This window comes from Neurospora hispaniola (assembly GCF_033458365.1).
Source record: "Neurospora hispaniola strain FGSC 10403 chromosome Unknown B0T23scaffold_8, whole genome shotgun sequence".
Taxonomy (NCBI): domain Eukaryota; kingdom Fungi; phylum Ascomycota; class Sordariomycetes; order Sordariales; family Sordariaceae; genus Neurospora; species Neurospora hispaniola.
In genome coordinates, this window is record NW_026944413.1 from 188,404 (window position 1) to 207,424 (window position 19,021).

Genomic DNA, 19,021 nt, shown 5'->3' on the forward strand with positions numbered 1-19,021 from the left:
AGTATAATGGCTAGTTTGTTCGATATTACCGATTCCTTTTTATCGTCTTTAATATATTAATAAAGTAAATAGGCTAATATAAAAAGCCGTTTCTTCGTACATTTAGGTTATAGTAGTACAAATAATTTAGCTAGTATTGAAGTATTAAAGGAAACTATTAAATTTAATATTCTAAAAGTATAAAATCTATTAAATTCTATTATTAAGTTCGCTAACTCTATACGGGGCATACGGCTATATTAGATGCGTAAAAGCCGTGAATTTTATACTTATATTTAAATATTGGGTATGCCAGTTATGTTTATAATATTTAATACTACTAATATTTATTAGGAAAACCTTGCTTAATATATGCCTAATTACGAGGAGTAGAAGGCTGGTTCTATAAATATTCGTAATAGAATTGTAAGAAAGAATTCTAAAAAAAACCCTTATATCGCTGCCTATTATCTTCAAAAACGATTCGAATTATTTAAGAAGTATATTCTAATACCTAAATTTAGAATTGAGGATTAATAGTATTATATTAAATTCTAGGTACGAGGAAGCGGTCACAATTATAGTATCTATTAGGTTCTGTATATTAATATGCTTAATTTAAATAATAAGAATATACGAAAAGAGTTTGTAAATCTATAGGACTTTTACATAACTACTTTTAACCTGGAGTTAGAAAGAGTTAATTAATAAAGTAAAGGAGATCCTTTATCTATTATTATTAGTAATAATGAAGAAGAAGGCCAATATCTACCTACCTTCAACCTTCTATTCTGTATAATTAACCGGATATAATAATATAATTAGTGTACTAATAATTATTACCTTTGCGTAAAACGGTTTAACCAAAGTGCTCTCCGCTCCGAGGATCCGGTATTTAAAGTGTGCCGCTTTTACTTTCCTAGAAATTATTATTTAGAAGTATATTTTATACGTAGTCTTAACCCAAAGTATTTATTATACGATAGGGAACAAAACAATAACCGTATAAATAACTACAACCGTACTATTACTTTAGTATAGTATACTAATACGGATAGTTAGTTATATACGAACTATAATACTATTATTAATTATATTACTAAATACTATTCAAAAGTAGAAAAGTAATTGCGGACTTTCAAAGAGCTTATTTAATAAATTACCCCCTAAGTTACTTCCAATAACCCCATTATCTCCTTTATAGTAAAGATAATAAACCAATTCATTACTAAACGTAATTAATTAGCTTAGGAGATTAGTTACTTACTTCTTACCTTACCCCTTAATAATAGTATTCGTAAAATTATTAATATAAATTATTATTATCCGGATAGACTACCTAACCTAAGCGTACTTATTAAATAAAATTAACCGGTTCAAACTCGCAATTAATATACTAAATATCTCTCACATCCCAATAACATTGAGAATATTAATTACTTTAAATAACTTACTCGGTTCGATATTACTACTGACCGACATTTTAAAAACTATATTAAAAAGTAAATATTTAATTACTATCCTATTTTTAAATCTAATAATAATACCCAATATAAAAAATAGTATAGAATTAAACTAATATTATATTATCCCCATCGTTCTTAATTAAATCTATTTAATATTTAAAGTCTTAATAGAATCCAAAAATTAGAAATATATTCTAATATATACCTAATTTATATAGAAGTTCATATAGGCAATATAGACCACCCCTACAATTATTATAGTACTCTTCCTAATAGAGAATTTAATAATGAATTCGAGCCTCCTATTAAAAAAGAGAGGCAACGGGAACCGTAGTAGGTATTAGTTAGAGAGGTTCCCGCCTACTAACGAATTAATAATAATATAGACTTCGGGATACTTAGATTCCGGAACTAGGATATTATATATAATTGGTATAACCACCTAAATTATTAAAATTTACTGCTATTAGTATAGGATTATTAGTATAATATAAAAATCGATAATACTAATTTAAGGGCCAATGCTAATACTATCACCTCTTTAATTATTAATACCCTTAATCCTACTTAAAAGGTTATTTTCGATTAATTTATCGCCTATTACTAATCTATTCTTAATTATAATAATAATTATTAATGGATCTTCTGTATTCTACCTTTACTTTTATAAATTAATAATTGCGGAGGTATAGGGAAATTATACCTTATTTGTTTTTTATCTTTCAAATTCAATTAAATAACTATAATAAAAGGAAAGACTAATCCTATTATCCGTAGTATTCCAACGGGTATAGTAGCGAATAATATCGATGGCTAAATTCTATATTCCTTATTTAAATTCCCTATTATACTTAAAAACGTTAACCCTAATAATTTAAAGGTAGTTATTATTACTTTAGATAGTATTGATTTTACTTAATTATAGGCTAGACTATATTTATATTGATATTTTATTATTAATAAAAAATTAATATTGGAACTTCGAATATTCTATTTTATTAATTGATAATTTTAACAAACCTTTCCTAAATATTAAAACGTACTATTCGAAAATAGGAGTATTCTTTTACTTAATAATTTCCATTAATTGCCGCCAGTCCGACGAAAACCACTATTTTATAATTAATAGGTTCTACCCGTTATAAAAATAGACGGTTGTAATTATTATTTTACTTTCGATAAGACTATCGAATTACAATAAATTATATACCAACAAAACAATAATTAAACCGAATTTCGGAACGCATTCGAAAGACTACGAAATAACCTTCCTACCCATCGTCATTAGGAATTATTATATATTCAAATTCAAATCCGGTTACCGCAGGAGGAACAAAATAGATTTACTAATACTCTTCGGATCTACACTAAGCATAATGATATTAGAACTTATAATCTAAAGTATATAGAAGCATTAGAACAACCATATCTTATTATAAAAACTAATTATAAGGGTCTTAGTACTAAAGATATTAACCCTGCTAAAGTTAATAATCTGTAGGTTGAACTTCTATTAATACTAAACAACCGGGTTATATTTACTAAGAATCTCTAGACTGAAGTTGGATTGATTAACGGTATATTGGGTACTATCTTCGATATTACTTAGAATACTACTTTCCCCAATTAAAATATAAATAATGAACAATTCCCTTATAATAACCCATTTATTATATTAGTCAAAATAGACCGGTATACTAGCCCCCCGTACTTCCTTAATTTGAATTAAGAACGGTATTACAATATAGTACCAATATTCAAAATTACAAAGGACTTTATCTCACACCGGAATACTTAATATAAAAGGATACAATTCCCCTTAGTTATTACATATTCTATTACAATACATAAAGTACAAAACTCTACCCTCGATATGGCTATACTAAATATTTCAAAGAGGGACTTTCAAACTGGGCTTACATATATAGCATACAATAGAGTCAAGACTTTACAAAGCCTTATATTTAACAGTCCCTTCGATTTAAACATTTTATAGATAACCTTAAATCGTACCTTTATAATACGGGCTACTAATAAAGTAAGGAGATTACCAAAGAAACTTCCAATCCCGGATATTTAAATACTAAAACCCTAGGCACCTAGCATTACTACTTCCAGTCTAGTATTAGCTTTATATATATAGATATAATAATAATCAATATTCCCCAATATACCTTCTATTACTCGGTATTTGCAATTGCTCCTTCTATTTTATTTTATATCTAATATTTCTAATAGTATAAATATTTCTATCTCCCTCTCCCTCTTTCTCTCACATTCAACTCTTTATCACTTTTATTAACCATTAACCATTAACTCCCAATACTATTATATTAATTATCTTTAAAAACGATAATTTTGAGCTTAAGGAGCGCCTTAATAATATATTGAAAAAAGAAGAAGAATACTATAATTTGCTTACCCTTAAGCGCCAACGGACTTCTACTAATTAGGTTAGTACTAAAATATTACTACTAGCCAAAAATGAACTTCTTTATAAGAAGAAGACTATTACTATTAAATTTAATCTCCCCATCCGGCTAAAACAATACATTACCCTTATTATTAACTACAATTCAAATTATACTAACTTAGAATTTAAATAACTGATTCTCACCACCGCCTTATATATATATATATATATATATATATATATATATATATATAAAAAGGTAAAAAAAGAAAGGAATTTAACTCGACTTATTCCGCGCACCCTAATCGAATACCTTATAGTATACCCTTTTTTAGAGCAACTATCAATAGTACCGAGAGATAATACGTCTTACGGTAGTCTTATATCTCCTATTTCCCCGGAATAGCCCACACACAATCAACACCAGAAAATTTAAAGATAAGAAGGATCTAAGAGAAATTAGTAATTTACTAACTAAACTTTTATAAAAGATAGTTACAGTAGGGAATTAAACGCGAAAACTCTCTAGAACTTACACTAATAGCGGCTATAGGCATCCTACGCAAACCGCTATACTACGGGCGTCCCTATAGCACCCCGGGGGGGGCTAATAATAGTAAAGTAGTTGGAAGTAGATTATATTGGCTGATTAGAGCGTTTTGGGAGTGTTTGCGAGGTGTAGCTGAGTTTATAGACGTGATAATAGAAATCCTACGAGAAGGGTTAGATCTGGTGATACTTTGGCTAGTATTGTGCCCTTAAGTTAGGATTGGGTGCCAAGAACCTTCCCGTACTCCGGTCTTGGCATTTCTTGGCATTATCTGACTTGCTTACATAATGTGGATCTAAAGCACGCTTCAATATACACCGGGCATTGCTTGAGCTGAGGATCTAGTATTGCACCGGTGTCTAAGAATTATTTTATTTCTATTCTATTAATCTACCCGTCTACCAACGCCATTCTTCCTTCTTAATACTATTTTATTTATAATTTTAATTAATTAAACTATAAAATAATTTACTACTTCCTCCAACTCCTCTTCTATTAAAATTATTTACAGGACTATAATATATTTATTAGTGAATTTTTTAACCTTTCTAATATTTATAAATATTTAATTATATTCCGCATCGGTTTCCATCGGCTCCTCTACGATTTCAATATATATAATTACTAATTATATTTAATAATCGGAACCGATTAATACTCCGTTTTCTACTATTTAGTATATAGCGTATAGTAATTCTATAACCTAAGCGTAGTCTATCGTATTATAAAATTCGCCTCTTATTATATTTTCTAACTTTATTAATTTACTACGTAATATCGTTAAAATTAATCGGTAATTAACTATTAATATTAGGAATATTCTACTACCCTAATTCTCTCTCCTATAAATATCCTAATTCGGATAGTAGAAGTTTATATCGCTTATAATAATATCCCTTCCCTTTAATTTCGATATAATTTTTTTAGGGGTATTTATTAATTCGCTTCGGGTTTTAAATCCTAAATTAGTAAGTATATTAATTATACCTGTACTTCTTTAATTCCCTTTCTAAACTATACTATTGTTTAATTATTTCCCTATTTATAATCCTACCGTTCGGTTACGAAGCGTTTATTAATATATATTACTATACGTCCTTAATTAGCGTTGTCCAACGCCTAATAGTAGGATGCCCTAGTATCGGGTATACCTCCTATAACTATACTTCGGCTTAGCTCCTATATTATTATAATATTATATCGGTCTTCTATTTCGAATATAATCTTTATCTTATTATATAACTCTATTATATTCTAATAGAGGATCTTTAAATTTATTAAATTAATAATCGGGGTTTAATAGACTTTTAATATAATCGAGGACTCGACCTTCGTATAGTATTAATTATACTAATAATCCGTCGTTACTACTTCGTACGTACCTTCTCGAAGCGAGCCCTAAGTAACTAATACTCCTTCTTATAAGTACTATACTTTTTAATAAATTGGACTTCCTACTATTAAGCTTTTAAATCTTCGAATAAAGTATTAGGAATATTAACATTACTATTATCTATTTTAGGGCGAACCCGTTAAAGGGTAGTAGGGGCCTTTTAAATAATCTCTTAATAATTTTAATTTTAATTTAAGGCCGGTATTTCGTCGATTATAATCGGTATGAATTATAAAGTATATTTTTATAATTATTCTATAAATATTATTATAATATAATTTTGTATAGTTTTTACGAGTAAATATTCGTTCGATATTACAATATATCCTTTATAATTGTAAAGGAGGCACTTCTTAAGTTCGGACTATTAGTTAGAGGGGCAATTAGCTTCGGATTCTACTATAATCGCGCCCGGGTATCTCTTTTCAATATAGTAAGGGTATTATACTTTTTTTTTATTAGGGTAGAAATAATTTAGGTAATTAAATTCCTAATAATTATAATATTATTAAGGGATTATATCTCTTTCGAAAAATTCGTAATAGAAGGCGTTACCTATTTAAAAGAGGGAGTCCTTCGTTAAATATATTCTATCGTCTACTATTAATACTTCAAATAGTAAGGAGCCCCTTTCACTCCTATATTTCCTTCGCTATATTTTCGCCCGGATAATATTAATACTATTTTTTTCGGATAAACCCTTCGCTAATACTTCGGACTTTAAATTGTTAATAAGTACCTACAATACGCCGTAGGCTATTACCGAAATTATTTTAAAAGTAATTATAATATTTTAATAGAAGATATATATTACTTAAACTTAATTTTTAAGATTTTAACGTTTACCTTCCTTACTAAATATTACTATATGAATTTCTATTAAAGTATAATTTTATTACTACCTTAGCTTTAGCTTTAGGGTATTTCTTATTAATTATATTAATAGTTTTTACTATTATTCGTTGTTTTTTATTAATTAATAGGGGTTTTCTATTCAATTTTATTATTAAATACCGTTCGGCCCGGAGGGGAATAATAATTTAAGTGTTTATTAATATGAGATGGGGTCTTTTTGTACTTGTAGGGGGGGCGTTCGGGCTTATAATAATTGCGGCTTAAGATTTCGGAGGGGGGGATTTCTAAATTTTCATAATTTTAATAACTATTTTCTTTAATTTATTAACATTATCCTACAATTATTTCGTATTATTATTAGTAGTTTGAAGGCTCTAGTTTCGGGTATATAGGGTAGCCGCTACAATTTCGAAAAGTTTTTTAACCTATACCGCCCGGATAGTAGGCGGGCTATTAATACTAAGAAAATTTATAGCTTCCTTTATAAATTTCTCTTATTCTTCCTAAAATAGGTTTAAAATTTCCAAAGCTTCTACCGGCTCTATACCGGCTCGGGGTATTATTATCATCGTATCGGCTCCGGTCGCCCCGGGTATGTATCGGCTCGACGCTAACCCGCCCCCAACGCTTCCGGTCGCCCCGATACCTACGCTTTCGATGTGCGATTAATACGGCATTGTAGAGGGGGGTAATCGGACGTTCTAAACACAATTCTAATATCAAAAACGATTTTATCGCTATCGTCGACCAAGTACCCGCGTTTCAACGTTTTCGCGAGCTCTCCTCTACCTAAACGCCAATAATATTAATATTAGTAGGAATAGTAGTATTACTATTACTAAATACAATATATATAGGAATAATAATACTACTATTAGAATTAGAAATAATCCGGACCGGGTTTATAACGTTACTATTAGGGAAGGAAGGGATATAATTATAATAGACATCCCTTATAATTAACTTATGGTAATCCTTCTATTAAAAGTCGATAATGCTAAAATATAAAGTATAAGGAAAATTATAGATATTAAGAAACAAATCGTTCTATTTTAGGCGTATATATATACGATCGATAAAATTACTAGTAATACGAATAAAGGATTCCAATTTTTTTTTAAACCTAGACTAACCGCCTGATAATATAATAATAATTACTACTTAAATAATATCACGAATATTATAAAGGCTAATAGGAATATCTAATATATATTTACCGGCGGTATAAATATAGATTATATTTCAAAAACCGGTAATTAAAATATAGGAGTTAAATTAAGAGCGAAGGAAGGAGAAATAGGAAAATAAGAAATTTACCGAACGCTGAAATATAATAAACCTTATTGATAATAACTGTACGGAAAATATCGGTAGAAGTAGGTCTATTGCCGGTCTTCAAGAAGGTAATTAAACTTAAAATATAGTAAAAGTAAAGAATTTTACGAATAATATTAATTGGGTTAATATATAAATTAGAAGAATAAAAGAAGAAATAATACCGGCTTTAAAGAACTATAAAATTAAAAAGATTACGGAAGATACGAAGGAGGGCTATAGGTTCTAAATACGCCGGGGACGTAGAGTTTAAGGATAATTTACGGGAAGAAATTTCTATATTAGAAGTTAAATTAATTGGATTAGGCTAATAATAGTTAGAGGAAGCTATTTTAAGGGAGGTTATAATATGGAAGAAGGAGGAAGGGAATTAGGAAAGGGCGTTACGGGGAGGATTATATAGAAGAAAAAAAAGGTTTTATACTATTATAAATAGAAATAAAATTGTAGGGTAGGAAGTAAAGGGTTAGGGCGGAAGTAATTATAAACGGGGTAAGGAGGCGGAGAAGTAGAGAAATAAACGGGAAAATAGGATAGGGAATGTCAGGAACGTAGGGGAAAGGTAGGCTGAGGTGACTACGGTCGTGGCCATACGTAGGAGACGGCGAGTTAGGGGTCAATTTAAAAATATATTAATAGTTACCGATTATAATGAACTACGCTCCTTTACGCCCCTTTCATACCGATACAGACTCTACTTCCTTATAATTAAATATTATAGAATCTAGTACTAGCGTACTACCTTAGCACGGCGCTAGATTATCCCTCTCGCATACTTAACTCACTACGTACCTTACTATTATTAATTTAATATTTTATTAGGAAGAGGAGGGTATTAGCCGCTACGATCCTATTAGGTAGAAGTTTAATAAAGTAAGAGAGGGCGTCGGCGTTGTAGATTTGTAGAATCCCTTCTTTAGTAGTCGCCTTTTGGCTGTTTAATACAACCTCCCCCTTTATAGGTTCCGTCCTCGGAATTTTCGAGGCTTTCGTTATAATAATATATATTAAGACTGAAGTTCGGTTAAACGGTCGAAGGTATTAATACTTCAGTATCGGCGATTGGGAAGCGTCCCCGCCCGCCGCTTTAAATTAATAGTACTAGCCGCCCTTATTGAATTCAGGGTATAATAGTTACCCGTTAGCGTTAAACCGAGTGTTATACTTAATTTAAGAGTATTAATAAGTATTTTAGGGATACTAATATAATTAAACCCTATAACGGTACTACGCCCAATTTAGGGGTATTAATAAGTATTTTGGGGATACTATTGCGATTTAACCCTATAATAGTGCTACGCTTAGTTTAAGAGTATTATTAAGTATTTTAAGGATATTAATATAATTAACCCTTAAATTCTTTCCTACGAAGGTCTATTATTGCTTATAATAGGCTGTAATTACTATATTTAGGCCGCCCTCGATATTTACTTCCAATTTGTATTACCGGTTATCCTTTTCCTATTTAAGGCTACTATAGCCAACCGGTTTGGATTGATGACGCCCGCTGCTACTATTATACTTGAAATAATTATAGTTAACCGGTTTGGATTAACGATGCCCGCCGCCGCTGTTATATTTAATATAATTATAGCTAACTGGTTTGGATTAACAATACCCACCGCCGCTATTACGCTTAATACAATTATAACCAACCAGTTTAGATTAATAATACCCGCCGCCGCCGTTACATTTGACCTAATTATAACTAACCGGTTTGGATTGATGATACCCGCCGCCGTCCTACTTGCAATAATTATAGCTAGCCGGTTCGGGTTAATAACGGCCGCCGCTACCCTTATACTTAATATAATTATAATTAACCGGTTTGGATTAACAATGCCCGCCGCTACTGTCGCCCGGGTTATTATACGACCCCCCCTCACTATAAATTCTATCCGTAGAACCTCTATTCCCTTCATTTATTATCGCTACCTACCCTTAGAATATCTCCTCCCTTTATAATTCTCGCATCCCCTTCTCTATATAAGCGGTCCTTCCTTATATCGTACTTTCCCCTTTACTTCACACTACCCTTAGGGCAATTTCGCTACTATACTTTCTATAATCCTATAACCTTTCTTTCCTACAAGTATACCTCCATTATACTACAGCTTCTTATTTTCCCCTTCTTACTACTTTATAATTATTATTATTATTTATTTATCCTATTCCCTTCCCTTTACTATTTCGCTTCGTTTCGCCTTCCTATTTATTCCTACCTACCATTTACTACTATTATTTATAATCCCCCCCCCCCCCTACCTTTTTCAATATTTGCCTATGCGGATTTTCATTCGCCCGCCTTAATTTATATTTATATAAAGACCTCCTCCCTTACCTATATAACGTCCTTTTCCGTCCGTCCTCCTTACTTCCTCTTTTTTTCCTTTCGTATCCCTACCCTTATAATTATATTTACTGCCTCCTCCCCTAACGAATTCGCTAATTTCTCCCCTTCGCCTAATTCTAAAAATACTTTGATTACCTTATCCTCCTTATTTAAGCCGGCCCCTATTACTAACGTGCGTATTTTTGTAGCTGTTTTATATATTAACCCCTATTTCGCCTCCGAGTTTAATCGGTATATTTCTTTTCTTTCCGATTTTCCGCTTTCCCTCCTATTATTCCTTTTTTATATTCCTTATTAACCTTTCTACCTTTTTTCCTCTCCCCATTATAATATCCGCCCCCTTATTTATTCAGGATATAGCGTTATTCTAATTTAAATATTCGTTAATACCCCCCTTTTTGATTTATATATATTATTCTCCGTTTAATTACTAAATATACTTACTAAATTAAGGGTAATCCCTTCCTCTTACTCTTCCTACCTTCTTCCTTATTAATATTCTTATAAAATCTATTAAAAAAAATCATAGTATTTGCTATTGTAGCGTAAATATATATCAGAAATCCCCTATAGTATATATAATTTATGGAATATTATATAGGTTATAGCGGTTAAGGTTATAGTCTTCATTGCAATTAATATTCTTTTATTTACTTTAGACTTATAACGGTTTTATTAATATATATCAGCGTTCTAGGATGCGATGTAAGTACGTTTCATTAATAACGGTCTCCCTACAACGTTATTTAGTATATTCTGTATTAATAATTTCAATTGTGAACGATATTTGAAATTCGGTTATTATACTACTAATAATATTAATAATACTATTAGTTTAATTATTACGGTTAATAATCTTCTTAGTAATAGCAGCAGTTCTCCTATATAAATTTTATTATAGAATTCCCCTACCCTTATTGCCCCTTCCCCTAATTGTAATAATACCCTTTAGCGTTGTAATATTAGTATAAAGTTGGAAATTATAAATGGAAAATTAAATAAATTATTAATACTTACGAAGGAGGACTATAAGGAATAGATGATATAAGGTAATATTTACTAATAATATTAATAGGCGTGGTAGTACGCAGGAGTTCTCCTCCTAAAGTCGTAGGTTCTAATCCTATATCGACTATAGTAGTACTACTAAGGAATTTTTCGTTTTTAGGGGTAATAATAGAAAATATAAATTATATTGTTTTTAGCGCCTTATTAATTTCCTATAATAATTCTAAACTTCCTCTTCTTTTTTGCCTAATCCTTATCTTTCCAATTCGGCTCTACATCTTACGCTTACGTTTTATATTTATATTTTACATCTCTATTTTACGTTTCTACTTTTACCTTTTATATTTACATTTTACATTTATATTTCATTGAAACGCCCATGCCCTCACGAGAGAGCGATGTCCGGGGCCCAAATGTATCATAGCTATCGCAGACCCACACCAGAGGTCGTGGTGCCATAAGCCCTATATGGTCGCGAGGAAAGCGCGGTAGTTCTATTCATAATAGGCTAGAATATAGAAAATTACCCGTCTTAATACGCTTTGGCAGTCCCAAATAGGCAATTCTTAGCGCCAAGTAAAACACGGTTTCGATAGCACATATAAACAGTACTGCATTTAACATATTCAGACAACCATATCTCCACGTCAACTATATATATTAAAATACAAAAAGTATTACTAGATAGAGCTTAATTGATTATATATCCTATATTATTTACATCTAGATATAGTGTAAAATACGGCGTTACATAGTATTACAAATAAAATCCCATTAAATAATTACGTAACCGTTTTACAACTCTATATACAATTATAACGCGGGTTCCCGGCAATTCTAGTACTCCTAATAACTCTAATAGCCTTACTATCTAACACTCCCAATAACTCTATTATTTCCGGTAAATCTAATACTCCCAGCAATACTACTATTTACATTATCGCTAAATCCACTATTTTCAATTAATAACACTAATACTCTTTTATTAATACCAATACCCTTTTATTGCTACAACCATCGCACAATACTAGGGATCATCTAGAATTATTAATTTCCATTAATTTCAAGCCTTTAAACGATTGTACGGCCATTTATACGACTTTCAATAAAGTATATTCAATCACACATTACCACTTCCTTATTTACAAACTCTACTAAAGAAAGTATAATACTACTACTATTAACAACCGCTATTTTAAATTATCCTACTACTTTCTACCAATAATCTTCCACCTTCTATCTTTTAATACTAATAAAATAATTATAATACTATTTATTAGCCAACTTTATTATAAACCCGACCGTTAATTAAACCGGCGGAAATTTCTAATACTTATTAATTCCCTCCCCGAAGGGTATAAAAAACTAACTCCCCCCGCCTCTCTCGACTATCGAACTCTCTCCTCTTTATCACACTTAATATCTCACATTTAAAATCAACCTTAACTCTTAATATTAAATATCTTTTAATTCCAATACTATACTACAATAATTTAAACTTAACTATTCGCCTATTAATAACCGACCACTCTTCTAAATTAACTACTAAAGTAATTCAACTAAAGTAATTATATAAGCGGGTAAATCCCCTCCTCCTATTTCCCCTCCTATTTACTACTAATATTACTATAGTAAAGTATTTCGGTATTTTTTATTACCCGGGGTAAAATATATCAGTTATTTAACCGGCTAATAGTAAGTCGCTTTCCCCTCCCCCCCCCCCCTTTCTCCCTCCTCCCTCCTCCCAAATACCTATCTAACTTAATTTATATAAATTTACCCGCATTCTCAATTTCGTTATTATAACATCCTTATATACTATTATTACCTAATATCCTTACCGATTCTTTAGAGTAACCGGGGAGTATTAGGAATACTAGGACGAAAATTCGACTATTACCCCACGGGGCGCCCAATTGGCTACCCGTAGACTAACAAAACGAAACTAGAAGGGTGAAGCTAGTAGTAAGCCCCCCCCCCCCCCCCCCCCCAAAATACCCAATACCCATCTAACCGTTCACTAACTAATATTATTTCTATAAATTTACCCGCCTTTTCAATCTCCTTAATATAATATTCTTATAGACTATCGCTCTCCAATAATATTACCCAACATTAATATCCCATATTAATATCCAATATTACTACTATCCTATATTACCCTACGGGGCACCCAATCAGCTGCCTATAGATTAATAGGACGTAACTAGAAGGGTAAAATAATTAATCTCATTCACCCTATCGGGTCTGGGAATATCATCACAGACCCTCAGAAATAAGTTATTAATATAGATTAGGATAATAAATACGAGAGTAATTGGGCCAGAGTAATAAAATCAACAATTCCCATTAGAATCACAATTCGTATTCAAAATCAAACATTCAATCATTCAATCATTCAATTAATCTATCAATTTATCAATTTATCTTTCCATTATTCAATTAGTCTATTAATCTATTAAATAATTCAATTATTTAGTTATTTAATCGTTTAGTCATTTAGTCAATTATTTAAAGATTTAATTAAGATGGATTCTAATTAATAGCCGCCTCCTAACAACTAAGAGCAAAGTTAGCCAGGTCCTATATTTACTCGCCAATATTACAATTATAGTAAAAAGAAGCTAATATTAATATTTATTAATAAGAATAATCCAAACCTCCTTACAATCACCTATAATATTTACTATAATAAACGTACTCTAATAAATTATCTATTCCCTTTATTTTTATCCAATCTATTATTTCCCTTCCTATTAATTAACTAATTAACCGGTATTATCTATTTAATAGTAAATCCTTTAAAATACGTAAATCCTATTAATAGAATTCCAATATACCGTATTATTTTACTACCTACGGGTAAATAGAATACATATTTATAAGTAATATTATAATTCGAACTGCGGGGGGTTGCGGGTAGAATTTAAACAATACTAGCTAGCTATTTAGTAACGGGCTATATTTTAAATAACTAACTTCTTTATTTTAGAATCGGTCTCACCAACGTTAAATAGCATTAAGCTTACGGTCTGCCGCCGATCCGGATACCGCCAATCCCAATACCTCCGGCAATCCTACCGTCCCCAATCCCTCTACCGGCAATAAACAAAGTCCCGAAATTACTTTAATATTATTACCGGAAAATACCCGTACCCAACCTCACAATACGAAACCCGCGCTATTAAAGGTTATAGAATATTTTAATAATACCCCCTAATAATAAGTCTTTAAAAATCTACTCCCTTAATAAATTTAGTAACCTAAATTTTAATAACCGGTATAGCTTTAAGAACCGCAACCCCCGGTATTTCAACATTTAAATCCCTATTAACATTTTTATAGCGAAGATATTAATATATTTATATATGAGTTATTGTAATTTGAAAAATAGTAATAGTAATAAGGGGAATTCGGATTTCGTATAATTATACATTAAGAATTTAAAGTTAAATAACATTAATGACTATAGTAGCCTCTTTAACTTCTCTAACCCCCCTAACTATAAATCTAACAATTTTAACGGCAGATAGTCCAACCCTAACCAACTTAGAGAATTAGTTTAGAACGGCCTATTAATCGTTGGATTTAATCTTTATAGCCTTAACTTTGAATTAATACCTAATTTATAACCGTTAGTACTTCCTATTTTAAAATATATATTCCCTAATACCAATCTATTAAATTTAAGACTAATCTTACTTAATAGAATACTTAATATAAAACGGGTAAATTATATTTATAAGTATATTTTCCGTTCCTAACGTACTTTTTTATTTACTAATATATATCCTTCTTTAATAGGATAACGAAAAAACTATTTAAGTCCGCCGAAAGAGAAACCGGATTTAATATAATTATTACCTTCGTAAGTATAATCGAAAATAAAATATTATACCCACTCCCTTATTAACTATATTAATTGCCTAGTAATATCCTAATTCAAAATCGGGCGCTAACGAACCGGACCCTAGTCAATTTATATATTACCGTTATTATTTTATATTCTGTATCGCCGATTGTAACCCTACTATAAGCTTTTATCGGTTTTATAATAGTAATAATCGATTTACTTACCCGATTTATTATATTATTCGACCAATTATAAACCGGAACCCGACTATAGGCAACTATATTATATATAATAATAACTAATAATTTATTTATCCCAATTACTATTACTCTCGATATATCAGCGAATATAATCCCGTTACCGGTAATTACATACTTTATAAATCCTCCACACAATACAACCTTAATTTTCAATATAAGATCTACTCTATTTATAATGATATAGCCGACCGTCTAGATTATATAATTTATAATTTCTTAGAACGGGACTATTATTTATTATACTTAAGAAAACCTAGGGATTAGAATTACTTGATTAGTTCTAATCTCCCAACGTAATCTATTAATAATAGTAATACTAATATTCAACCCAACGAAGAAATACCCTACTTCTTCTACCCGATATATAAATCAATACGGTACCCTATTAATAAAGATCCTATTACTAGATTTTGCATAGTATATATTTATACCAATCCTAATTACAATATCCGAAAAGAAAATAAAGTCTATCTCAGTTCTTATTAAAACTTTCAACGGATAGGTTTCTCTAATAAATATAATATTAAATATAATTATTATACATAGTATTAAAAATTATTACATAAAGACAAAGTAGACGAAAATAATTATAATAATAATCCTAATAATTTCTACCATTTCAATAATAATAATAATAATCTATTTCAAATTAAACCCCGTTTCCAAATACACAATCCTCTTAACAATTCAAACACTACATTTGATATTAATAACTTTATACAAGACTATAGCCTTCTATAGACTTAATCCTAGTCCTAATACTAATCCGAAACTTCATAATAGAAACGAAGTCGGCTACGCAATCCTAAACTACTATAGCTACCTCGGCCTCTCAACGCTCAATTCCCGGGCTTACCTAATATTAAATTTAAATACAACCCCGTATTCAACAACAATATAAATACCCGGACTATTACTAATACTAATTATTAATATATTCTCAATTATTAAACTATGTTAAATACTAAAATTATAGAAGAATACTACTATTATAAAGAAAAGTAATTCAATTTAAAGCTTATTAAAGTTAGCGGCTAGGATGTTTATAAGCAGTATCGCCGTATTAATACGGACCTCCGACCAGGCGAGCCTTTTAAATATACTACGGCCAACAATATAGATTTTAGCACTTTCGGTCCTAATACTAAGGAATATTAGCTACCACCTCTTAATCTAATAGAGGAAATACTTATTATACAAATCTACATTTATATTAGTAAATTTCTTTTACTTCCGCTAATAAACCGTTTAATTAATATATTAATAGTCCTACTAAATATTTATATTTTCGGGTGCTAGTAACGAAAATATAGGGGTTATTATATTAATTTTCTTTGTAATATTTCTTACGTTTACCGCCAATTATCTCAATTACCCGAAGAAGTTGATATTGTGCGACGTACAAGGCAACGAAATGAAGTAATTGATGATGTGTATTGAGTTGCTCTAAAAAGAAAGAATCTGTAGAGAGGTCTGGAGGGCTAAAGACTAGCGAAGGCGGGGAGGCCGTGCGAGGGTGAATGGTGCCCAGAGTCACGTGCCTCCTCCAACATACCCCCATAGACCGAAAGACCCTAATGGCCATGATATTTATACACATTGTTTACTTTGTGATATAGTATGTGGTGTTGTTCTCAAGCCTAAGGGACCTTCTTTTAATAAAGACCGATCATCTTGACGAATTTTGCATATTTGTCCGCCTTTAGCGGTTTAGTCAGACTATTAACAAGTATTTCCTCTCCGGGGATATAAATAACTTTTATAGTCTATTGTTCTACTTATTTAATTAACTATTTATATTATATATCGATATACTAGTTACGAACTAGAATATTCTTATTAAGTGCTCTATCTTTAGTATTTACGCTATCGGTATAAAGGATCCTTTTAGTATTATTAATTATTTTAATAATACTTAAATTATTAAATATATTATTAATTTAATCTAAGGATTTTATTATTGGTACGAGGTTGATGAATTTAGTTTCTATTGTACTAGTAGTAATAAATTCCTACTTCTTTGATTTCTATAGGATGGGCCCCGATATAAAGAATACTATATACCCTACTATACTATGCTTTATTAGTATGTTATTTGTATATAAGGCATCCGTATATATTTTGAATTATAGATTTATTATTAGCGAGGCCTTTCCTCCTAAAATGATTCCTAAATTAGGAAGACCGGTTAAATATCGCTATAAATATTTTATAATAATAGTATACTTATTTATTAATTTAGTATTACTTTTAGCTAGTTTGCTGATTATGTATGTAATATTCGGTCTGGTACCTAAAGATACCTAATTTAAAGAATTAATATATTTAATATATAGCTTTGGTTTATTAGGAAGTGGTTTATTCTTATAGATTTTGAAGTCCGGTGGCTAGGGAGTTTTAATTGGGTATAGAACTTTGATAGCGGGGTTGAATTTAGCGATAATTGATCTAGTATATTGTTCTTGTAATATAAATACGGTACGTTTATTTCTATTCCTGACGATGTTAACGCCTAGGAAGGTGCGTACTAGTCCGATGTATTTAATAGTAAAGTATTATTGTAGTTGAAAATAAAGGTCGTTGATAATCTTCTTATTAGGTATTGTAATAAAGAAGTCGTTAACATAAAAGATAAGTAAAGCGTTTAGTCCATTGTAGATTAGAAGATATGTATCGCCTCCGATGGGGATGAAGCCTATTTTTTTAAATGTAGGTAAGATTATTTTAAATTAGTATAATAGACTACGGTGTAAATTGTAAAGAGCCTTGATTAATAGGTAAATTAGTTTATTGCGAGGTCCTTTTTCGAATTTAATTGGTTGTTTAATGTAATATTTGCAATTGTTGGGAATAAGGGCGTTTAAGAAAGTGGTATTGATATTAAATCATTCGTAGTCTAAATTGTAGGTGGCTATAATAGTTAAGAAGAGTTTTACGCTGACTATATTAGCTATCGTAATATAGATATTTTATACGGCCTAATTATTTTTATTCTTGTAATTATTGTATACTACCTATTTAGTACGTGCGAAATACTTTTTATTATTAATATTATATTTCTTGTTATAAATCTATTTGCTGGGTAAAATAGTTATATTTAGGGTTCTGTCAATTAATTAATATACCCCCTAGTCTTTGAGTACTTTAATTTACTTCTCTATCGTTAGGAATTAGTAAATTTTAAAATTAGTGAATTTCTTCGTTTACTAATAGTTCTTAGGTATCGAACGGTTATTGGCTTAAAGGTTATAAATAGCCTTTATTATTGTAAGATAGTATTACGGTAGTTGTATTATGTATTTAATTTCAGTTGTGCTATAGAAAAGTCTAATATTATATTTAACGATTTTATTATTATTATTAATAATTGATTATATATTATATTTAAAATTAGGTAGTTTAATTGTAGTTGATCTACGAGGTTTGCCTTTATGTACCTTTATAATTGCAATTGAAGCTGGTTCTATAGAGGGCTGGCTTTTTTTATGTAATTTATGGGGTTCTCTATGATTATTATTGCTTTATTACGGGTGGTGGGGAATTTAGAGTTGAATTC

The 19,021-nt window shown here is 30.2% G+C and overlaps 2 protein-coding genes across 2 annotated transcripts; both read left to right on the forward strand.

Annotated features, from left to right (window-relative positions):
• Positions 1-807: 807 nt before the first annotated feature.
• Positions 808-1,020, forward strand: B0T23DRAFT_324924 (uncharacterized protein; the record flags this gene model as incomplete). The annotated part of the gene is made up of 1 exon (XM_062835468.1): positions 808-1,020. A coding segment is annotated over one exon (213 nt), but the record flags the coding sequence as incomplete, so codon positions are not given.
• A 2,229-nt stretch (positions 1,021-3,249) lies between these two features.
• B0T23DRAFT_324650 (uncharacterized protein) lies at positions 3,250-3,441 on the forward strand (the record flags this gene model as incomplete). The annotated part of the gene is made up of 1 exon (XM_062835443.1): positions 3,250-3,441. A coding segment is annotated over one exon (192 nt), but the record flags the coding sequence as incomplete, so codon positions are not given.
• Positions 3,442-19,021: the final 15,580 nt, after the last annotated feature.